The sequence below is a fragment of the Bipolaris maydis genome (genome assembly GCF_028858645.1).
Source record: "Bipolaris maydis strain C4 unplaced genomic scaffold PSV08scaffold_5, whole genome shotgun sequence".
Lineage (NCBI taxonomy): Eukaryota > Fungi > Ascomycota > Dothideomycetes > Pleosporales > Pleosporaceae > Bipolaris > Bipolaris maydis.
In genome coordinates this window covers 204,815-226,636 of record NW_027093861.1, presented here as the reverse complement: position 1 = coordinate 226,636, position 21,822 = coordinate 204,815, and the positions used below count along the sequence as shown (strand labels likewise).

At 50.9% G+C, this 21,822-nt stretch overlaps 8 protein-coding genes across 8 annotated transcripts; 3 read left to right on the top strand and 5 right to left on the bottom strand.

Annotated features, from left to right (window-relative positions):
- Window positions 1-899: 899 nt before the first annotated feature.
- Window positions 900-3,123, top strand: PSV08DRAFT_369946 (uncharacterized protein; the record flags this gene model as incomplete). Its single annotated transcript, XM_014220889.1, has 2 exons — window positions 900-1,487; window positions 1,543-3,123. The coding sequence occupies 2 exons, from the start codon at window positions 900-902 to the stop codon at window positions 3,121-3,123; spliced, it is 2,169 nt and encodes a 722-aa protein (XP_014076364.1).
- Window positions 3,124-4,657: 1,534 nt separating this feature from the next.
- On the bottom strand, window positions 4,658-6,519 carry PSV08DRAFT_360943 (uncharacterized protein). Its single transcript, XM_014220888.1, has 3 exons — window positions 6,362-6,519; window positions 6,062-6,313; window positions 4,658-5,878 (listed from the first exon to the last, which is right to left on the bottom strand). The coding sequence occupies exons 1-3, from the start codon at window positions 6,473-6,475 to the stop codon at window positions 4,742-4,744; spliced, it is 1,503 nt and encodes a 500-aa protein (XP_014076363.1). The 5' UTR covers window positions 6,476-6,519; the 3' UTR covers window positions 4,658-4,741.
- Window positions 6,520-7,959: 1,440 nt separating this feature from the next.
- Window positions 7,960-9,544, top strand: PSV08DRAFT_400704 (cyclin-like protein). The gene is made up of 2 exons (XM_014220887.1): window positions 7,960-8,361; window positions 8,417-9,544. The coding sequence occupies exons 1-2, from the start codon at window positions 8,005-8,007 to the stop codon at window positions 9,329-9,331; spliced, it is 1,272 nt and encodes a 423-aa protein (XP_014076362.1). The 5' UTR covers window positions 7,960-8,004; the 3' UTR covers window positions 9,332-9,544.
- A 1,707-nt stretch (window positions 9,545-11,251) lies between these two features.
- On the bottom strand, window positions 11,252-13,478 carry PSV08DRAFT_387917 (uncharacterized protein). Its single transcript, XM_014220886.2, has 2 exons — window positions 13,303-13,478; window positions 11,252-13,198 (listed from the first exon to the last, which is right to left on the bottom strand). The coding sequence occupies exons 1-2, from the start codon at window positions 13,441-13,443 to the stop codon at window positions 11,324-11,326; spliced, it is 2,016 nt and encodes a 671-aa protein (XP_014076361.1). The 5' UTR covers window positions 13,444-13,478; the 3' UTR covers window positions 11,252-11,323.
- A 166-nt stretch (window positions 13,479-13,644) lies between these two features.
- Window positions 13,645-15,201, top strand: PSV08DRAFT_220159 (Low temperature viability protein; the record flags this gene model as incomplete). Its single annotated transcript, XM_014220885.2, has 2 exons — window positions 13,645-13,709; window positions 13,761-15,201. The coding sequence occupies exons 1-2, from the start codon at window positions 13,690-13,692 to the stop codon at window positions 15,199-15,201; spliced, it is 1,461 nt and encodes a 486-aa protein (XP_014076360.2). The 5' UTR covers window positions 13,645-13,689.
- Window positions 15,202-15,262: 61 nt separating this feature from the next.
- PSV08DRAFT_220156 (histidine phosphatase superfamily) lies at window positions 15,263-17,156 on the bottom strand. The gene is made up of 2 exons (XM_014220884.2): window positions 16,443-17,156; window positions 15,263-16,381 (listed from the first exon to the last, which is right to left on the bottom strand). The coding sequence occupies exons 1-2, from the start codon at window positions 17,050-17,052 to the stop codon at window positions 15,585-15,587; spliced, it is 1,407 nt and encodes a 468-aa protein (XP_014076359.1). The 5' UTR covers window positions 17,053-17,156; the 3' UTR covers window positions 15,263-15,584.
- A 344-nt stretch (window positions 17,157-17,500) lies between these two features.
- Window positions 17,501-18,665, bottom strand: PSV08DRAFT_199421 (PIG-P-domain-containing protein; the record flags this gene model as incomplete). The annotated part of the gene is made up of 1 exon (XM_014220883.2): window positions 17,501-18,665. One exon carries the CDS (start codon window positions 18,663-18,665, stop codon window positions 17,529-17,531), a length of 1,137 nt encoding a protein of 378 aa, XP_014076358.1. The 3' UTR covers window positions 17,501-17,528.
- A 1,116-nt stretch (window positions 18,666-19,781) lies between these two features.
- On the bottom strand, window positions 19,782-21,431 carry PSV08DRAFT_285286 (acyl-CoA dehydrogenase/oxidase). Its single transcript, XM_014220882.1, has 3 exons — window positions 21,233-21,431; window positions 20,717-21,178; window positions 19,782-20,663 (listed from the first exon to the last, which is right to left on the bottom strand). Exons 1-3 carry the CDS (start codon window positions 21,362-21,364, stop codon window positions 19,824-19,826), a joined length of 1,434 nt encoding a protein of 477 aa, XP_014076357.1. The 5' UTR covers window positions 21,365-21,431; the 3' UTR covers window positions 19,782-19,823.
- Between the last annotated feature and the right edge of the window lie 391 nt (window positions 21,432-21,822).

Below are 21,822 nucleotides of genomic sequence, written 5' to 3'. Positions count from 1 at the left end.
CAACGCGCATCAGCTCGATCAGTCAAATTTCGTGAAAACGGCATCTTTCTCAGGCGTAGAATTATCATTGTTCTCCCATACGAGTCATTTACAGAGCGAGTACCCGATATTGTTAGTACCCGCGATATACGTGTGCGTCAAATACACGCAAATTCGCCCCTGGAGGGATGACTAAGACGTTCTCACGATTGCAAAGTCAACCGTCAGCAGCTAGCCTGCATCCGAATTCAGTGGCTGTTCAACTGAATTCAATTGCAATCCACCCCAATCACACTTTTTGCCCCATTTTCGTGGTTGTTAGAATGTCGCGACCGCCAAGATCTGTCACGGACGCTCCTGCCATTTGTTGACACTCACCTCCACTCCCAACCGACACCCAGATTTTGCCCCACCACATTCATTCCATGACTTTCTGATCATCGTAATGATCAATGAGGAGAATTCATCTACTGCAAGCTGCGTAGATTACTACAAGCTGCGTAAATTATCACTATATAGATGGGTTGACTCTGGTTGTAGTACTTGTGAAAACATCACTGTGATTAGAACCTCATCGTGAAGAACTACACGACCCTCCAAATTTCTCCTTGCATCTACTCAGTTTATAAATGAACTCAATACTGTATCATTGTTTTCCTTGCATTCCACGATTTGTGTTTCTGAGTGCTGTGCGCTGCAAAATGAGTGATTACGTACCTGAATGTCAACATGCCGTGGAGGGAAGGCACGACTGTTGACAGAGGAAGGTGGTGCATCTCACCAATATAGAAAATCTGCTCGCGTGAAGTACACTGCTCTCTAGACCTAATCATTTCGCCCGATATACGCAATTTTCTGCTGTTTCGCTCACCAAATCTACGCTTTCGTTTTCTTCGACTTTAGACGAAAACAGATTCAAAATGCCTTCCTCTTCTGCAGCCGGCCCCTCGAAGCGCAAGGCAGTCTCGGCTCCAGTAGCCGTCCGTTCATCCAAGAGGATCCAACTCTTGAATGAGCAGAGGGCGAGGGAGAACGATGCGGAGCTTCCGTACACGGGAAAAGGCAAAGGCAAGGCAAGGCAAGTCATCATCGATGATGACGATGATGAGAGCGAGTACTTTGATGAAGACTTGGACACTGACATAGGCGAATGTGCCGTCGAAGACGAGGCCGATGAAGACGGCGATTACGAGAGAGTCATTCCAGACTCTGAAGATAACGATGATTATGATGATGATGACGATGAAGAAGAAAGAGTCATCCCAGATACCGAGGATGATGACGACGACGACGACGACGATGATGATGATGATGACATCGAAGAAGAAGAGGCGGAAGAAGAATGTGCCTTCCGCACCGAGCGAGATTGGGTTATAGACCCCGACTATAATCCAATTGAAATCGAAGAGCTCCTCAGTGACGAAGAGATTGAGGACATCGGGGAGATCGAGGAGGAAGAGTTACTCGATGGCGAGGAGACCGAGGAAATACCAGCGGTATCCGGAAATGTAAGTTGTGGAATTGACGTTTCTTTGTCTATGCAAGCTAACAAAGTGATTCTAGGGCCCAGGCCAAGGGCGTTTCATTCCGAAGAAATACCTCTTCGGCTCGGACAAGAGGTGTGGCGCCCCAAGCCAATTTTATTCAGTCACTGCGAGCGACCCGAGACGATGCGAATCATTCGATGAAAAAACTCGTCTCATCGTTCCTCGGCTAAAGGCGCTCTCCCTTGAGCATTCGATGTTCACTGGCGCGGTAGCTCGAAACAAAGGTTTCGATACGATGACGAACGGGTTTGCTCGTTTGCTCCATGACTCCGATGAAAATTACATGGTCGAATCGTTTTTGAGTGGGGTGCCAGAGTCAACAAAAATGATACTCGGCAAAGACAACTTTGGACTCATTGAGCTAAAGTCACTTCCGCGCCTTTCGGACTCGGAGTTGAGTGAGCACGGCATCTATATCGACATTGTCGAAATTGATGATGAAATCGACTGGGACCTATATGTTGGTTCCGGTTCAGGTCAGTTTGGTGTGTTCCAACGCTGGGGACCTTACCTTGAGGGCGTAGCGGACAAGACTTACCACGGCGCAAAAATCGTCAAGCCTGGGTACAAGATCAACCTGCGTTGTCTTGCACATTTTGGTTCTGAGCCAGAGCCCTGGCTGATAAGCTTTGCCGAGAGCATGTTCATGTTGTTTCTCGACTCCATCTATGACCCCAGGATAGGCTGGGGAAAGCCAGATTATTCCAGCATATTTATCAACGACGAGATTTACAACGCGGTCAGTGAACTCCGGAAAGAATGTGGCCTCGTGAATCTCGATATACGAGGAATGAACAGGACTTGGTCTCTTATCCAAGGCTGGCATGGCGCTGGTATCAAGGCGGGTGCTATTTGCCCCGATTGTAAGCGAGTCGTCCCGAATTTACATGACAAGTCGTTCAAGCGCACCGAATGGATCTACGTCGATCCTGCACGTCCATCGGCAACCAACGTCATGTGCAAGAACTGTGCATATCGTAGGCGCATCAAGGGGCCGACTCGCACCCCAGCTGAGGAAGCACGGCGAGTCGAACTGGCGTCCATCAAGAGACGCCCAAAACCTGAAAATCGCCAATGCGAGTATGAGGGCTGCACATCGAAAGGTAGATTGAGATGGGTGAGTTTGGAAGACCACAAGAAATGGTATTGCTGCGCACACCGGAATCGTGCGAAAAAAGGCAGGTCAATGGAACCTACAGTGGTACGTAGGAAAGCGGATGGCCCTAGGGCTAGGTATCCCAACCCAGGACGATGCGAACATCCTGGCTGCAATTCAACAAACTCGGTACAATTTGTCACGAAGAAAGGACACCAGAAGTATTACTGTACTGGTCACGCAGCCCGTGCGCGTCAGGGAAAACCACTTGGTGGCTCTTTCACATCACCGAGTAAGGCTACCTATGCCAATCCCGGTCGATGCGAATACCCGGGCTGCCAAAACGTCAAAAAGGTCCTTTGGTACGGAAAAGAGGGGCACAACAAGTTTTATTGCGGTGCACATCGATCTCGAGCAGCAAGGAACAAACCGATGGATCAACCCGTTATAGAGCGCAAGAGAAGGGAACCAAAGAAAAAGGCGAAGTCTAAGTCCGCGTGAACGCATCACCAAATGTGACGATTATGGAGCAAGAAGATATGTGGCGAGTTAGATGGGTATCACGACGTGTCGTGGGCGCATGATGAGTTGTCTGCGTATTGCATGGTGTGTTGCCTGCATAGCACGGTGTGTTGCCTGCATAGCACGGTGTGTTGCCTGCATAGCACGGTGTGTTGCCTGCATAGCAAGGACGGCGACCACAGTGCCTATAGTGAGTCGGGAGGCCGTCCTTGGAGTTGCGCACACCTACATCGACCTTGGTGGCGATGTAGGTGTGTGGAAGCCTATGCATGTAAGTATCCCCACGACTCCAAAGTCTTTTACAGTTACTAACTGCCCTACAACTTCCTTAGATAACTCCTGCTGCGTCTGCCATGCGCAGGCGTACAGCATCGCAACATATCTTCTTGCAAGACGGCTTCAATACCAATCGCTTTAGCCAGTTCATCGAGCATTTCACCTCAACAGTACGGCTGATACTACTCCTACCACGCTTGCCGTCGCCAGTACGTTCATCGCGGATATTTCTACTTGCTACAGTAAGTTTATACGTCGTGTTTGAACTACGGTACTGCGTACATGTGCCTCGATTCGTTAGGTTGATGACTTGCTCATTTGCTTGCTCCTTTGCCCCTTTGACATATATGTTCGAGCCTACAACATCAACTAACCTTCGCAGAGAAACTAGCTTCGTCTGGAAGTTGTTCGATAACCTCTTCGGAAATTCCCATAGTGTATCAAGTAGAGGCCTAGAAACGATGCCCATAGATGTCTCAAAAGGGCAATAGAGCTATAGCTTAAAGTCGATCTAGTTCAGATCAATATAGTTAGCAGAATGCATTGATTCTAGAATGTTCGGTCGACTATTTCCCATTCAAGTATAAAAGGGTATTTGCGTGGTGTAGTGTTCAAGATCTATACGATTGAGTGCTGCTATGCCATAGTTGGAGTGAGCTTGGGCCACGTAAACCGGAGTTTTGCAGCAGCTACAACACTAGAATGAGATAGATCTTGATAGGTGGCGGAATGGATTCAAAAAGTCCTAAATAGCTATAGCTACTTTGTGTTCCTCAACTACCCTAGTTTCTACACTAAAGTGTTCGTAGGTCAGAATACAATGCATGTCAATGAATGAATGGAACGTTTGAGAAGAGCCCGTCATCAAGTCCCTGCTAAGATGGCAGGGCGATATACATCAGATGCATAGGTACGCAACTAGGCGGCGCCGTGATACGGAAAGTAAACGGCCTGAGAAGGGTGCAGCTTTGGCTGCATAATTTTTAACGCATGATAGCAGAGGCACTTGTAACCAATTAAGTTACATCTTTTGTAGTGTAGGATAATAGGCCAGGAGCAATCTCAATACGCAGTCGGACATCACCAGCTATAGTAGACAAAGCTAATTTACGTGGAATTGGGTCTGCACAGCTCGGCAAATTTCAAGAGACTCACAGAAGCGAGCGCCACCCCCTACCTCTAAATCCGATAGGACTTGACTCGTGTGTAAGCAACGAGTTTGTAACACACAGAGTATTAAACACACGTTTAAATTGAAATCATTTATATCGTTTCTATTAGCATTAATCTGGCGATGGCTGGATTACTTGTTATAATAAATCTAGTCCTTCCAGAACTGACCCTTGCCCTTCTTGAGGCCCTTGACATCTGCCTGCTTGACAACAAAGACACCACGGTCAATAGTGTTGATGACGACGTAGCCAGAGTTGAAGGTATAGGCGGACCAGGTGCCGGCGTCCCAGAGAGCGTCACCACCGCCGGGCTTGGCGTCGTCACCAGGGTATACGTCAAAGTACGCAATCTCCTTGATCTTCGAACCGTCGGGATACTTTGGAATCGAAGAGACGTCGAGGATGCGGAGACCAGCCTGGTAGTTTGACTGGTAGGAGAGACCGTCGTATACATATTGGTTATGGTCGACGGAGCGGACAGTGGTCTTGTAAAGACCGCTGACAAAGGGCTTCTCGAGGTTCTGGATGTCCACCACGTAGCTTACTGCCCTTCCATCTTTTGCGGGCGAGTCAGGGGCAGTGCGGTTAGGATCGATCTGGCCCTCGTCGAGCTCGTCGTCCATAACAAGGTGGGTTTGCCAGTAGGGATCAATAACCCAGCCCTGGTGGGTGTACGAAGCGCCGACATATGGAGTGCGGGAAATGATGGCTCCCGCATTACCCATGCCTTTTTTGTTCGTAACGTCGTAAATTACAAGCTGATTCTCGTTATAGCCAAAGCAAATGTCTCGTCCGTAGTATTTCTTGTGAGGACCACGGTAGACGATACACTGTGCGTCATGACAGTATCCCGCTTGCCGGGCACATCCCTCGACGTAGGGCTTAGTTGGATCATCCATATTAATGAACATGGGACCGCCAGCACAAGTATCGTTACGGCCTGGTCGACCGCCGGCACCGCAGGCAACGGCGTAGTTCTTTTCCTCGTTGGCAATAACGGTGTGGGTGCGGCCCTTGATACCCTGGTTGATATCGACGAGGGCAACATCCTTAACCTTGTCAAAGGTGTAAGGATTCTTGGGAGAAAGCTTCAAAAGCTTCTTCAGGTCAAAGATCTGGACGTGGTGGCCGATACCCTCGGATCCGACAATAAGAGAGTCTCCGAGGACTTTGATCTCACGCCAGATGACAGAGTCATTCTGGGCGGGAAGACGACCAAGGTACTCGAGCTTTCCCTCCTTGGTAACCTCGGAGAAAGAGGCACCGTAGGTTTGGCCGATGGCAATCTGTGCGACAGTCAGTATAATGGTCTTGATGGGTCAAGTTCAATGTCACGTGATTTTATATCACGTAATATTCAACCTCGCAGTGCCACCCATTAGGACAACACCGAACGGCATGCGAAATCGAAACATGAAATTCTTCCAATCCGAATATGGGAAAAAGGATTTGAAATCGGGTAAACTTACGAATTCACGGCCACGGTGCGTCCATCCCCAGGATCCAGAACCCTCTCCGATAGAGTCACCAAGCTCGGCGTGGGTCTTGAAGTCGTACAAGTCAATGTTGTTGCACCTGTACGTCTGGTCTGGGTCGTCCTTGACAGCCTCAACACGACCAAACTTGCACTTGATGACGCCCTTGTCGGTCCTCTTCTTCTCAAAGCCGTTCCACCTAGCGCTGTCGAACTTGCCAGCAGCACGTTGCTTAGCCCAGGCAGCCTGGATCTGTTAGCATCTCATGCAATGGATGGACTTTCTTGAACATACCTCCTTGCCTTTCATCATCAGCTCCATGACCTCTCCCGAGGCATATTCCTGACGAGTAAAGCCGCTGGCCGAGGCCAGTGGCAGCAAAGCCATGGTGATGGTAGCCCACTTCATTGTGACGAAGACGACTGCGGATTGACTTGGGCAGTTGGGTGTGGGCCTCAAATTGGGAGCACAAGCATAGTCATTATATATCTTTCCCCTCTCCGTACTACACCACTGGAAGCACCGACTAAGTCATGGTCGTCTCCCACCCTCGGTCGCGGCCACTATACAGACCTTCCTATCACAGCTACAACCGACGAGTAGAATGATCCAAGACGCGCGCAGAAGCAACAATACTCGGCGCAGCTTGCAACGGCATGCAAGCCAAGTCTGTCAGGTCTTGGGAACACGGCTATGGGTACGGTTCCCATATCAGCTCCCCTGTGCCAAGCATGAGGCGGTTCTTGGCTGCCATTCCGCCCAGACATCCACATGGCAGCGCATGGTATACGTCCTGCAAACAACAACAACCCGGTCTTTGGTAGAATCCAAGAAAAGCAGTAGTGGTAGAATAATTACAAGAGTGGTAAATTATTGCTACTACTGCCCCTGCTCCTGCTACCCACACCTCTACTTGACACCACAGGTATTGTCTTGAGATTTATTTGTCTACATACGCAGATCGCGCTGGTCAACAAGGTGGCGGAGCCAGGGACACGTGAAAGCTAGGCGCTAATCTTCTTCCCCGAATCCCCAGATAGCGTGGTCGGATTAGGCAGCTGCTCTTGTTGCCAAGCCATTGTGGAATTACACGACCAAAGAAATCCAAGCACCCTGCCATCGGCCATTAACGTCTACAGAGGGCCTGAAAAGACGCGGCCCATTGCCAGCCGACGGGAGCCATTAGCCGCAGTGGTTCTTTGCGAGCACCTTCCTGTAGGAGCATGTTGTGGCAAAGATGTCAGCACTGGTCCAAGTGCACTGGCAGTAGGCAAAGGCGAAAGCGCTGACGCCTTGCCGTAGACTGATGGCCTTATCGCAAAGGTAGGCAGGTCATTACATTGATCACATCTATACCCGGCTTGGCGTAGAAGTGCGATGCGGTTGGGATAGAGAGGCCGAGGTGAGGCGAATTTGTGGGAGCCATGGAGCAAGAGCAAGTAAAAGCGCAATGGCGCCAGGAGAAAGCAGCGGGAAAAACGAGCGTCTTTGTAGGGGCTTTTGCCTGAATCAAGACACTACCGTCAATAGTTAATCGAGCGCATAGTCGGCTGTGTTTGAGCAGAATTGAGGCCGTTATATGAATGGAGCTGTATTGTCCAGGCTGATTGGCCTGCGTGAACAAGGTGCATACTGCGTGTTCTTGCTAGTACGGGATAGTCCCAAGTGCAAACCACGGCCACGGTACTATACCTGGGGGATGAGCAGGTTTGGTCTTAACCAAGGCGATCGTGAGTGATCTTGCAAAGCTTGAAGAGCTTGTTGCTACCGGGGGCTGTGAACGTCTGTCTTGGAGTATGACATTGCAGTGGTGGTGAGATGGGATGAAAGTAAGACTGCGGGCGGGCAAACCTCGGCTAGCTTCCCGTACCCTTGCACATCCTCCTCTCACCACCAACGTCCCGCTCCCGTAACCACCAATCAACTCTAGCCCGGCCATGAAGCTCACCGAAGACGACCTCTATCGCAACTCGACACAGTATCGAAACTGGTCCTTTACTCGCGCACAACTTGCCGAGCAACGTCTAAGGATCAACCTCCAGGCCACTGAGCGCGTCAAGGCGAACCTTGCGCGAGTGCGAGCGCAGCGCGCTCAGGATGCTGTAGACAGTGACGCTGCGCCACCTGGCGCCGACAAGGAGAATGCGAGCGGGGCAAATACTCCCAATTCAGGCATGCAGACGACGACTGAGGTCAATTGTCTGACTGCCGAAGAGGAACTCACCGTGGTCAATGAGTTTTGCGAACGCGCCATCGCACTGGGAAACCATTACAGCTTTCCATTGAACGTAGTTGTACGCCGCTGCCTGCAAATACCATAATTCGGCCACCAACTGATACATTTCCTAGGCAACATGTATTCAATTTATGCGCCGCTTCTATCTCTACAACTCGCCCATGACCTACCACGTCAACACCATCCTGCGTACCATAATGTTCATGGCCACCAAGATTGAGCTCTTCAACATCCATGTTTCACAGTACGCAGAAGGCGCCGGGCGAAACGTCACCACCGAAGACGTTCTCGCACCCGAATACATCATCATGCAAGGATTACGGTACAACCTCGACGTACGCCACCCTTTCCGCGCCCTCAAGGCCGGCCACATGGAACTGCTGGAGATGGTGCACGGAAAGTACCAGGGACCCGTCCAGGATATGGCACCAAAGGAAGTGCAGAACAAGATTCTCTCACTGCCTGCCAAAACCGGTGGTACAGCCATAAAGATGCCAGAGAAGAAGGTTGAAGAGCGCATTCATGCAGCATACGGGACTGCAACAAACACACTACGTACTATCGCCGTGCTCACAGACGCATACTTCCTCTATACCCCATCGCAAATCTGGCTCTCAGCCCATCTCCTCGCGGACGAACCTCTCACCCTGTTCTACCTCTCGACCAAACTCCCGCAATCACATCCCCACTACGCCAAACTCTTATCCACTCTGCGCTCATGTGCTTCCCTAATCTCCAGCCACCGCTTATACGTCAACGCCACGCTCCCCGCTGCAGAGCGCGACGCCCGCGAAGCAAAACACAAAGCCGAAGTCAAAGCCCTCGTACAAAAGTTGAAAAACTGCCGGGACCCAGACAAGGTCGATTTAGTAAAATTGAATCAGGCACAGAAGAGAGACGCAGTCCAAGGCGATGCGCTAGAGGAAAGTAAAGCTAAGAGGAGGAAGCTTGCGAGAGAGGGCTATGAAAAGGAATCCGATGCGTTTTGGGGGCCTGAATTGATCAAGTCGGACAAGACGGAGAAGTGACAGAGTCTTAGTTCTTTTACTCTTCGGAGCTACATGGTTGAAATGTAACATCAGGATACGGAGTTGCTTTGTACAATACGCGTTTTAGGGTTGGTGGCGTTTACAGGGAAACAAAAGGGTTTAATAACGATACCATGAAGCGCGTCTCATTTCCAAGAGAACTACTGGATTGATTAGATTAAGCTACGTAGAAATCAAAGGTTTTCTCTTGTACGTCTGTTCAAACACAAGATTTGGTGAAACATAGGTCACAGCTAATGTTGCGATATGTAAGTATAGAGTGTTGGTGAAGACGGAAACCTTCCCAATTAGGCAATTTGAAGCTGAGGTATAGATTGCTGTCGCGGATGCAATCTGCACCCAAGTGCTGCAAATTGCAGCAGCAATTTGCACCCAACTCTACATTCTTCCGTCTGATGGAAACTACCCAAACAGGCAATTGTCAGCAAAGTGTAGATTACTGTACGGAAACAAAAATAAGCAAAGTGCAGCCATCTCCATGCTGCATTTGGTATCCGTTGGTGCACCCCATGTCGGCGGTCGAGGAGTTGCCCAAATAGGCATGTTTGGGGAGAGGGTGTGGATGACGGCAAAAGAAAAGACGTCGTGTTCGTTTGTGTCTCCGTTTTCCAGCTGCGTTTCAGCCATTTTGGGTTTAGCGCGCAGCTTACCCAGACGGAGACAGAAAACGGAGGGCTGTTCGGTTGCAGCTTTCCGTTTTGTCCCAACATCTTGATTGCGGGATTTAGTCAACCATACCCTCAAAGAAGAATTAGCAAATGCCGCTGTAGTTCTACAGCAAAATAGAGGTTAACATTCAGCAGTACTTTCTTGGGAATGCATTACTTCGAGAACCTCGGTTCTACACACAACTACTCCGTTCAGAGCCTTCGTCTCCAAAACGGAGCCCAATCCAGTTAGCAAAATGCAAACCGCAAAACCGCAGCCGCAAATCGCGCAACCGAACAGGCCCTGAAACGGAAAAAAACGCAGGCCAACCAAGCAGACCCCGATTACGTTCGGTTCCGGTCCGCCTCTCTCCGTCCCCGCTAAGCCCCGTTCAGGCGAATGACGTAGTTTGGCACCACGGCGCTGGACACTCCCGGCTGCGAAATCAGACAGGACCCTGTTTTTCCCTCTTGAGCCCAACCTATCGATGCTTACTTCATAAAACATGAAAAATAGGGGAGCGAGTTTCAAATCTTGAGAACCAGAGAACAGGCGCTTAAAGACGTCAGACGAAAAAGAAAGAAAAAGACAACAAAAAAGGTGCTCGTTGCCCTTCTTATCTATCCGTCTTCTGCATGTTCTGCGCAACTCTACCATTTGCTCGCAAGTGTACATGTATATATGTGAGAGTTGAAACACTACAATAGGCTTATACATAGATACTTCCAATATCCCACTCCGTACTTTTCTCACCTCAACTAATCTACCCACTACACCACCCCCTTCGCCCCCCTTGCTTCATCCGTCTTATCGGTATCGGACAAAAAGATATCCTCTCCACCCTCACCGCGCAGCCAATCACCTCTGCATGCCGAATCCAAACTGCCACACTCGGTAAGAAGTCAGCTCGAGGCATTGATTATAGTGGGTTTCCGCTCGTTCCCCGATGGACCCTCGCTGCTCCTCTTTCTCCTTCTTCGTCGTAACGTCTAAACTCCGGGCGGACATGGGATGTTCCCTGTTTTTTTTTGGAGAGGGAGGAGGGGGGGCGCTTTCGCCTCTTCTGGGTCTCCCCACCACTAACCATCATCATGATCTCTCTGCCCTTGGTACATGAGGGATTAAATCACGCCACTTACAGTCACAACATGGTTTCGAGATGTTTACAATATAGAAAGATGAGCTTTTGAATTTCTAATATACCTGATTTTGCGCCACATTGAGCCAGATAGTAGTTGAGAAAAAAAGTCATGTTTTACCACCGTCCTCCCAAACGCCAGCCATGCAATCATAAAGTGAGCTTCTTCATAGCGACATGAGGGCTTAATCCACGTATTCGGACCTGACCTTCTTCGCTCTCCTCTTGTTCGCCTTGAAATGTTTCTTGCTGTTCATCTTCATCTCTGCTGGATCAACATCCTGCTCCAGCGCTGCCATCATCTTGGCTTTTCTGCCGCTCAGCTCCTTGCCTTGCTCGCTATACTTGTAGTGGAATGGTTGGCTGACCTTGGCCATTCCTTGGCCTGGGCCAAAGAAACGCTTGTCCATGCGTTGTGTCTTCTCACCTTGAATAGGTACGCCACCGTCGAAATCGTCGTCCATCAACGATGCACCGTCTTTGGGCATATCTGCAAGAGAAGTGTTGCCAGGAACGTTTGCAAGAGGGTGGTGGCGACGCTTGGCAGGTAGATGGTTCACGTCGTAGAGCTCGCGGTTAAAGTGCTTCTCGTCAATCGGTGGCTCTGTTGGCGGTGGGTGGCAGAATAGGATCTTGCCCTTGACGTAGTCCTTGAGAATGTATCGCGCTGCTCGCGATTCATCGGGTTGACCGAGACCCTGGGTGGAGAAGCCTCGAGCAATAGCAAAAGCGCGCAATACTTCTTCAGAAGTAAGAACGCCGGTACCACCCTCCTCAAGAGGGCGAGGATGAATCTTCATTCCATAAAGCGCCTCTAGGAATCGTTGTGGGATTCGCCTAGCAACAAGACCTGCAGGGCCAGTGTACTCTCGCAGTTGGTCAATTGGAAGGACACCAGCACACACAAGCTCAGCCTTTGTCGTCGCAAAGTTGGGGAACACAAGACCAGGACAATCGCACAAGACAACCTTGTCACTAAGATGAATGGTCTGGAAGTGCTTCGTCTTTCCGGGTGTTGCAGATACGGACACCTTCTTCGCGCCAATCAAAGCGTTGATTGTGGATGACTTTCCTACGTTGGGGTAACCGACCAGACCAATTGACGTCTTGCGCGGCTCGCCATTAGGACCCGTTTCGACATCCGGTGCATGTTGTAGGAAAAGCGCCTCGAGGTCTTCGGTTGTGAGAATTCGCGTTCGCTCGTCACCATCTGCGCCGGCACTGCTCTCGCCAGGAACGGCGACGGTCTCCTCATCTACCCATTTTTCCTCCTCTTCCTGCTTATCTTGTAGGTCAATCTTCTTGGCCTCCTTTGAAAGTTCGTCATCTTCCTGATCAACTTCTTCGTCTTCATCCTCATCCGAGTAGTCCTCTGAATCGCCTGATTCGTCGCTTTCCTCTGCTAACCCACGGGCTTCGTTCATCTCCTTGGCCAACTCAGCAGAGAAGAACTTGAAGTTGATGCCAGCCTCAGTGAAATAGTCGGCCCAAATCTTCCGCTGCTCCAGTGTCATCATATCCGCCTTGTTGACCAGTAGCAAATTATTCTTCTTAGGATCAACCTCCTTGACATAGTCCTCCAAATCTTCAGATCGGAACATGAGCGGATTTCGGGCATCCACAATTTGCACAACGAGATCGGATCGCTCGATAACACGCCATAGTTGTCTCCATACCTCGAGGTTGCGCTCAAAGGGTGTCATAAGCAGATCGTTGTTCTCTTGCAATTCCGCCAAGCCTCTTCGCCACTGTAGCAGCGCTGACCTTTCCAACTCGTCCAACTCCTGCGGCGTAGTCTGCGCATCCCACTTTGGTCGCCTCGGCACCGTCAACCTATTCCTGTTCTCCTTGTGTCTCCGAGTGACATTGCGCTCTTCAGCTGCTGACAAGAGGTATGGGTTCTTCTGGTCCTTGTGAATGATCTTGACGTTGTTCATCTTCTCAGCCGTGAAGTCGGTACCCGCTAATTCGGCAGTCGAAAGGAAGTCGTCAAGAGCGCCTTGTTCAGTGACAGAGCGCATCTTTACCCATGCCGCCTCCTTCTTCTCGTTGGTGATGTACTGTAGGATATCAGCATGATCCAAACAACGAATGATGGGTCTTCTAAACAACTGCGCTACTCTGCGCGGGCTTGCGAACAGACTGGAATACAATGTTTTCGTACCTTCTCGCCATTTTGGCCCGTTCGCTCGATTCCCTGGTTAAAGTTGCCCCTCCGCATGTCCGCGCCCTTGCCCTTGCTGAACCGATCGTTCATCAGGCTGTTGCCCAGCCCGACGCTCTTCTTGGACTTTGCGAGAACCATGGTTTCTGCTAATTCCAAATATTCTGTAGTTGTGGTGTGTGGTCCCAAAAGAGGGGTGTGAGTCGAAAGAGAAAGTTGAGAACCAAGGTTGCCCCACGTCATTCACTGGTTCCACTCGCCTAAATTATTTTTTGAGCGCCCAACGCCAAAAGACCCTTCGTTTGTAAGCGCGATTCCCCAGACTTCCACAGCCAACACTTGCCACTTTCGACACATACCCGGAAAAAGTTACACCACACCTGCAAGATGCCTCGCCGAAAGTTCATGTAAGGAGAGAAATTGCGCGTGCTGCGATACCCCGCTGACCCCGCGAATAGCGATAAGAAAACGGCGATAAACTTTCGCCTCGTGCACCGCGCACAAAATGACCCGCGAATCCACGATGAAGACGCTCCGCAGATGGTCTTTGCCGAGACTGTTGCGCCAAATCAACGCGAAGTGTCAGAGCCTGCAGGAAGTTCGCGAGCGTCGCAATACTCGACGGCGACGGGACGAAGCAAGATCAAGTCAAGACGTGATTTAGAGAGCGAGTACGGATCTAAAGTGCGGAACAACGAGGGCGAGGCCGCCAACTATGGCATCTTCTACGACGACACCGAGTATGACTACATGCAGCACATGCGCGACCTAGGCACTGGTGGCGGCGATGCATACTTTATCGAGGCCAAGCAGGAAAAGAAGGGAAAGCAAAAGATGGACTTGGCCGACATGCTGCGAGATGCGTCGCTGAACGACAGCAAGAGCCAGGCTGATATGAGCGTCAGCAGCAATATCAGCAGTGTGAGCGACTTCTTCGGCGAGGATATGGCCCCCTCGGAGTTTGTGCGGAAAACAACATACCAGGACCAGCAAAATATCCCAGACGCCCTTGCAGGCTTCCAGCCCGACATGGACCCGAGGTTACGAGAAGTGTTAGAGGCGCTCGAAGATGAGGCCTATGTTGATGATGAGGAGGATATCTTCAACGAACTGGCACAAGACGGCTATGAAATCGACCAAAGAGAATGGGATGCCAGCGCCGACTTTGATGATGATGAGCGAGACCCAATGGATCGTTTCTTGGACGAAGAAGATCCTGGCTGGGAAACCGACGACACAATTAAAGCATCGTCTCCCAAAGTCAAAGCCAAGAAGCCATCTGAAGACTCAACGGACCCTTCATCCCTCCCCGCCCCAGATGCAGCGCCCGCCCCAGCAGACGCAGAAGATATGGCATACCTAAAGGAATTCAAAAAGTTTAAGGAAGACGTCAAGGCCGCCAAACCCAACAAGGCCGCCGCTGCACCCGCAGACACGCAATCCTTCATCACCGGCGCCTCGGCCCTCACCTCGGGCGGGCGCAAGAAGAAGCGCAAAGGCGCAATGACATCCACATCCGGCTACTCCATGTCGTCCTCGGCCCTCCACCGCACAGAAGGCCTCACCCTCCTCGACCAGCGCTTCGACAAAATCGAAGAAGAATACGCAAACGACGACGTCTTCGACTTCCCCGACGACGCATCCATGGTTTCGGGCATGAGCAAAATGAGCGGTATGACGGGTATGAGCCAGTGGTCTAGTAGTCAGGCTCCGCCTTTGCTCCGCTCCGATTTCGACTCCATCATGGATGATTTCCTGGGTAACCATCATACGCAGGGTAAGCGGAGGGTGAAGAAGGGGAAGCAGCAGACGGGCTTGGAGCAGTTGGATGAGGTGAGGAAGGGTCTTGGGGCGCCGATTGTTAAGCCAAAGGATCATTTTAGTGTGCTCAAGGCTTGAGCTGTTGTCGTCGCTTTTTTTTCCTCCCTTTTTGGTTGCTTGCATGGAATGGGGCGTCTTGTTCTTTGGAACGGTTATTGAATAGGGGGTATGGGAACTGGTTTCCCCCCCCCCCCCCCCCCCCCACTTGATGTTATACATGTATACCCACATGTCGGTGTATGGAATTTAAACCACGTAGATGGGGATTTATGAAAAAACGCTTCTTTTGTTTCGTCAAGTTATGTTGCTGTAAAAAGTCATTTGCACTTCCGACTATGTCGTAGTATTATTTGATTCATTCGTTCATTCATCAAACATCGTGAAGACGTAAACTATATCCTCCAAATATGCATCAAAATGCTCCTACACCCTCAGGTCCCTGCTTCGCTGCCACAGAAATCTTAAGCCTTGGGCTCGACATTAGCCCCCGTAACCCCCTTCTCCAGCGCCTTCTTACTAACAATCCTGAACCCACCAAACAGCATCAGCGCCGCCAACGAACCCAGCACAACAGCGAGCGTAACAAACGCGCCAATCACACCCCCAATCTCTGGAGAAAGCGCAGTATGATCACCACCCTGCTTCTTAGCCTGACCCTCACTGTTCGCCGCAAACGCAGCGCACGATCCCGCCGTGTTACCGCACTTGCCGCACCACTGTTCAGTAGAGGTGATAGCGAACTTGCTCAGCTCATCCTTGAACTCAGTCCACGAAAGCGCATCTGCCTTGCTGCCGAAAAGCGGGTAGACGGATGGTTCACTCGTATTGCTGGCGGTGCCGTTGTGGAACAAGAAGCGTACCTGGAGGTCATTCTCAGCAGGGAATCCGGCACCGACGTCGGCGGTAGTGAAGAGCTCGAATGCCATGGAGCTGGCGTAGTCGACTATGCCGGTGAAGTCGTCGTTTACGCTGGGTAGGTCTGCAAGACCGAAGAAGGACAGGAACGTGGCGTAGGCGCCGAATTGGATGCCGAGTTTGCTGGAGCCCGTGGTGTTGATTACGTTGGTCATGTAGGAGAGGATTTCACCTGCGAGCTGCATGCCTGCAACGGCACGCATGTTGTCGCTGGCATTGTAGGCGAGACCCCATTCGTGGGCGTTGGCGAGGGCGGTGAGTTGGTGGAGGGTGGAATTGGTAAGGACGTCGGAGTTTGGGATGGAGGTGTTGTGGATTTCAGCTACGTGGATGATGTCGTAGACTTTTTTTGGTTGTGGTTAGAGAGAGGATAGAAAGGTAAGGGGGAAAGGAAGATGGCATACCGATATAGGCGTTCTTGTAATTCACTTGATCGTCGCTGATGACGTCGTTGATAGAAGGAACGAGGGATTTGTAAAAGCTGGAGGTGCTTGAGGCAAGTTCCTTGTATTCTTGACTTTCAAAGTATGAGTTTGAGCTGGCTTTTGCGTTTTGGCAGCTGGAGGCATCCTGGAGCCAGCCAGAGTCCTCTGAGCCAGCACCGGTATCAATGGTGTTGACGGGAATCAGCTGGTATCCATCCATGGGAGCCTGGACATTCTGGCCGTTGGCAAGAGTCGAAACAGTCTGGACAGGTGGGTACAGGCCCTGCAGGAAACCCATAGCAGAGTTTTGGAGAACATTGTCGACAGGTGCTTCAACCTGCAGCTGAGACAAGTTGACTTCATCCTCGTTGATGCCGCGAATCTTGGAATCACCGGACAGGTAACGTGAGCGGTAGTATTGTCCAGAAGTGTAAACCTGCTCGTACCCAAGCGTGGTCAGGTTGGTGGGTGCAAGAGCCTTTGGCGTGCGGTCACCATGGCGGTGGTAGATATAAGCACCAAGGACAGTCTCAGCAGCCTCGGCCCCAACAAGCATGGAGAGAGCAGAGAGAGCAGCGACGGACTTCATGGCGGGCAATTGGAGGATTGTCAGCAAGTGAAGCTGTACGTGAAAACAGGCAAAGCAATTGAGCCCAGAGCAGAGCGGCAAGGATTGTGAAGCAAAGGTGGGATGCGGAAATAATCACAGCGGAGATGTCAGGACCTTATACTCCATCACGAACTTGTCAAACGCGCCCCGCTAAGTAAACACAAGGTAAGCTCCGGAGAGATTGGATACCACGACCCATAGATCCGTCCAATCTGAACAATTGTGGCCCGTATGTAGCGGGGCACCTGCCCAACACGCAGGCGCTGCGTGGAATGGTGGGGAGTCGGGGAGGGGCATGCAGGTGGGGGTGCGGACTGAAGCATGACAAGCTTTTCCGCGCGAATAATGTTTGGCTGGCATGTGGCAGCAAGAACACGAGTGGACGGCTCAGATAGGGAATTCATCGGGTGGGCCGACTGGCAAGTAATGGTCAGGATGACGAAGCACATAGTAGTCTACTCGTCGCTCCCATAAAGTATTTCGCAAACCCCACCTATCGGCACGTCCAGAACGGCGTCTGTGCCGAAGCTCCACAGGCTCTTCCAATCCACATCACTGGATGCATCGAATTGGTACGCAGACAGGGAGCCTCTACGGCTTGGAGGCGCACTTGCTCGGCTGCCATTTTCCTTGTCCTTGTCCTCGAGCTTTTCTGTCAGCAGCCTGGGATCGCGTACGATCTGGCCCGTCTCCTTGTCCACGGCCGCAATCTGAGCGCTGTCATCCACCAGGTTCTCACAGCTGCTGAGCGGTAGCGTGAGGTAGCGCGTGTTGTAGCTTGCGAGCGCAACGTAAATGTAGATGACCAGCACAACCAGCCAGCAGGGCACGGCAAGCGCCCACCACCGGTTGGGATAGTAGTGTATGCCCATCTGGTGCAGCATTGGCGCTGGCACGTAAGCCCAGAGGATGTACATGAGGAACGCAGCCGAGCTGCCCAGATACAGCGCAAAGCCATAGTACTCGTACGTCGGAACTTTTGGCGAGGCGCGCGGGACTGTCGGCGCATGCCGTGCCGAGTTGGCAAGGTTGGTTGTGTTTGATGTGGGTGTACTCGTCCCATTGCTATGCGACCCAGCCCTGGACGTATCTACATCGGATGAGTCTGGTGTCGTAGGTCTCGACGTCGGCCGGCTGAATGCAGGGCGGAGGAGCGAGGTGAGCGATGGCGACGGCGGTAGGGGGTTCGGCGGTCGATTGTAAAAGGGCGGGAAGAGGGCGGTCCCTGTGTGAACATGCTGCTGGAGATGTGTGTACGACTTGGATGTGTAGAGACCCCGAGATACAGGCGCATGCTCATCTTCCTCGCCCGAAGACTCGCTGCCTATATCTTCTACGGCAAACGCTCCTTGATCGTCGTCGTCATCATCATCATTGTAGTCGTCCTGGTAGTCTTCCACAGATGCCGTCTCAGAGATGGCACTGTTGGAAGCCGGCGACAGCGGGTCTACAGGGGGAGCGGATCGGAGAGGAGATGTAATCTTTTCTTGTTGCTGGCTCTCTCCATTGTACATGCGCAAGGTTGGTAAGTTGGGCGTCGACTTGGAGTAGAAGCCCGAAGGCATCGAGTTCCCCCTACTCTGAGGTGACATGTCGTCGGTCGTCTGGCGCAATGGGAGCCGCCTGTCCTTTGCGTGCTTGAGCCTCACAATCACGCGTTCGGCGCTAAAATCGGAATCATTCCGAAGAATAAAACAACCAAGTACATACTCGCCCTAACCTTGACCAAGCCTAGAGAAGTATTAGCATCAAACTCTGTTTACCATGTTGAGTTTATTATGTTGGGAAGTGTCTGTGGTGTCCCGTCACTCAGGGTGTCCCGTTACGTAGGGACAGACGTTACACCACACCATAGCAATTTTGCATAAAAGTTTAATTATACTTTTGGCTTTATTACTAGAAATATCGGCAATCCTAGTACAGCTGACATTACCACACACCACTTCTTTCTTAAGGCACGAACGTGGTCAGACGGGTGCGCATATTACTAAGATATAATAAATTACAGACTTAAATACTAAGCTAGGTTGCAGACAGATTTAAGTATATAATAATAGATTTCATTCTACTCTCACATAAAAAGTTATCACACTACGGATTGCTTAAAAGACAAAATCAAATATCACTATAAGTACTCCCTACCTAAAAAGTATTATTAACTTAGTTAACCGCCAGCAACAGACTATTACAGCACTTTGTTTATCCTCTGCCAATTCGTAAATCTATTTAAAAATACATATATCAGAATAAGGTTTTCAGTCGCATTAAGTATCCTCCTCGCAGTTACAGGGGCTCAGGCAAAATACTGCATTAGTAGTTATAAATATTGCGACTATTATCCAGCCGTATCAGAATATAAATACTACGTAGGTGGATGCTCTAGAATCGGGGGTTGCGAATATCATGCCAAGACAATTAATAGAAAATCGGTCAACCCAGATACTTCAAAAGGAAACAGCGACTACATACAGGTTTATCCTACTTCTAGTGGTACTCAGAGGTGCAAGGATGTAAGTTAGTAGGGCGCAATTTTCCCATATACCTGACAGCTAGGGATTCACAACTAGGATAAATGGGCGGTTACAAAGACTTGGAAGTGCTAGATTAGAGCCCGGCAACTAAATTTGATGCTAGCAAGAACTTTTGACAGTTACCTCTGTAGTTGGCCGTCCATATGCCTTCACGCTTCAGGCCATTACACAACATTCAACGCTAATGTGCTTTTATTTCTAGATATTACAGGACCACATCTACAGCTTGCTAGCCTCTCCGCTTGTCCTGTTCAAATACAGGGGATCTTGGGGCTCGTAGCCATACTTCCTGCAAAGCTCCTCGCCCTTCTTCTTCTGTGCCTCGAGCCTTTGCTTGTGTGCCGGTCCCCTCTTGTTCTCATTCCTACCAAGCTGGAGGAGATGCACCTCATCTGGGCCATCGACAATGCGCATCGTCCTGCCTGACGCCCACATCTGTGCCAATGGCGTATCTTGGCTGACACCAGCACCACCGTAGGCTTGCATCGCCCAGTCAATCACCTTGAGGTTGACCTCTGGCACAAGAACCTTGACCTCGGCAATTTCCTTGAGCGCACCCTTGGCGTTGGTCTCGTCAATCTGGATAGCCGCATTGCACACAGCAAGACGGGCAGCGTCAATCTCAATACGCGAACGAGCAACACGCTCCAGCATGATGCCATGCTTGTTGAGCAGCTGGCCAAAAGGCTTCTTGCGCTCGTCGTTGATGCGAGCCAAGAACCACTCCAATGCCTTTTCGGCAGAGCCAATGCTCCTCATGGCGTGGTGGATACGTCCGGGGCCAAGACGGCCTTGGATAATCTCGAAGCCACGGCCCTCGCCGAGCACCATGTTGCTGGCAGGCACGCGTACATTCTCAAATGTAACGTGACCGTGACCATGGGGCGCATCGTCGAATCCCATGACTGAAAGCATGCGGTGAATGGTAACACCAGGCGTGTCATTGGGAACGAGAATGACCGACTGTTGCTTGTACTTGTCGGGGTTGTTGGGGTCCGTCTTTCCCAGAACGACGAAGATCTTGCAGCGAGGGTCGCCAATGCCTGATGACCACCATTTCTAACATCACGTTAGTCACATGGAGCGGAATGGTCGAGAAAAAGAAGACAAACCTGGCCGTTGAGCACATAGTGATCGCCGTCGCGCTTGATGCTCATCTCAATGTTGGTGGCATCACTCGAGGCGACCTGAGGCTCGGTCATCAAGAAGGCAGAGCGAATCTTGCCCTGCAGCAGCGGGTCGAGCCACTGTCTCTTCTGTGCCTCACTGCCGTACTTGGCAATGACCTCCATGTTACCAGTGTCGGGGGCGGAGCAGTTGACCGCCTCGGAAGCTGTTCGGCTCTTGCCCAGGTACTCGGCCATGAGCCCGTACTCGAGATTGCTGAAGCCAGCACCCTCCTTGAAGTGCGCCTTGGGCAGGAACATGTTCCATAACCCAAGCTCCTGTGCCCGCTTCTTGAGGTCCTCCATGATGGATGGGTGTGCCGAGAAACGTTCTTGTACGCTCTGGCCGAGCTGGCGTGCGTATACGGCATCGGCAGGAATACATTCCTCTTCGACAAACCTCTCTACCTGTGGTCCCAGTTAGTACCAGCTTTGTCGCTCCTAGTTTCCCAGGCTCCTTACAATGTCGAGCGTCTTTGCGGCTCGTTCGCTGACAAACGGCCGAGCAATGACAGGAATGCGCTTTGAAGCTGGAATGTGGCCATTCTGGCTGTTGCTCAGCAAATCAAAGGCTCGGTCGTATGGTACAGACATGGTTGTGTTTGTGTGTGTGTAAAAGGGAGATGGATTCTGGAACAACAAGACGAGGGGAATCCGGGGTACTTTAACAAATCGTATGGAGGCGGCGCATTGACGGCTATGAAAGGGTGCGGTTGCGCTACTCCGCGTCAAAAGTTGCCGAGGTATGTCGCAGATCAACTCCGCTTTGATCTAGCTCTGCTCAACCTCTCACACCATTCATGACTCTCACGCAACCGATGGGGCCGGAAAATCCAGAAAACCGGCTATTCCCCACTCAGAATTGCTTTTCATAATGTAAAATAGATCTGTTATAAGGCCCGTTAGTACTAGTCTCCGTATAAGCTATACATGGTTTAATACTCAGACTCAACTGGTACCATCTGTAACTTTCTCAATATCAAGGTACGCCTAGCGGACCTGTAGTTGCCTAAGAAGGAGGTATGTAGCGAGTTAGCTATGCTATGAGGTGG

Excerpts from the sequence above, each read along its gene's own strand:
- PSV08DRAFT_360943 (XM_014220888.1), bottom strand. The coding sequence starts at position 6,475 with ATGAAGTGGGCTACCATCACCATGGCTTTGCTGCCACTGGCCTCGGCC. Across the intron at positions 6,314-6,361 it reads TGATGATGAAAGGCAAGGAG|GCTGCCTGGGCTAAGCAACG; the intron begins GTATGTTCAAGA and ends TAACAGATCCAG. Across the intron at positions 5,879-6,061 it reads CGCACCGTGGCCGTGAATTC|ATTGCCATCGGCCAAACCTA; the intron begins GTAAGTTTACCC and ends ACTGTCGCACAG.
- PSV08DRAFT_400704 (XM_014220887.1), top strand. The coding sequence starts at position 8,005 with ATGAAGCTCACCGAAGACGACCTCTATCGCAACTCGACACAGTATCGA. Across the intron at positions 8,362-8,416 it reads GCTTTCCATTGAACGTAGTT|GCAACATGTATTCAATTTAT; the intron begins GTACGCCGCTGC and ends TACATTTCCTAG.
- PSV08DRAFT_387917 (XM_014220886.2), bottom strand. The coding sequence starts at position 13,443 with ATGGTTCTCGCAAAGTCCAAGAAGAGCGTCGGGCTGGGCAACAGCCTG. Across the intron at positions 13,199-13,302 it reads CGGGCCAAAATGGCGAGAAG|TACATCACCAACGAGAAGAA; the intron begins GTACGAAAACAT and ends GATATCCTACAG.
- PSV08DRAFT_220156 (XM_014220884.2), bottom strand. The coding sequence starts at position 17,052 with ATGAAGTCCGTCGCTGCTCTCTCTGCTCTCTCCATGCTTGTTGGGGCC. Across the intron at positions 16,382-16,442 it reads TTACAAGAACGCCTATATCG|TCTACGACATCATCCACGTA; the intron begins GTATGCCATCTT and ends AACCAAAAAAAG.
- PSV08DRAFT_285286 (XM_014220882.1), bottom strand. The coding sequence starts at position 21,364 with ATGTCTGTACCATACGACCGAGCCTTTGATTTGCTGAGCAACAGCCAG. Across the intron at positions 21,179-21,232 it reads CCGCAAAGACGCTCGACATT|GTAGAGAGGTTTGTCGAAGA; the intron begins GTAAGGAGCCTG and ends CTGGGACCACAG. Across the intron at positions 20,664-20,716 it reads ACTATGTGCTCAACGGCCAG|AAATGGTGGTCATCAGGCAT; the intron begins GTTTGTCTTCTT and ends ACGTGATGTTAG.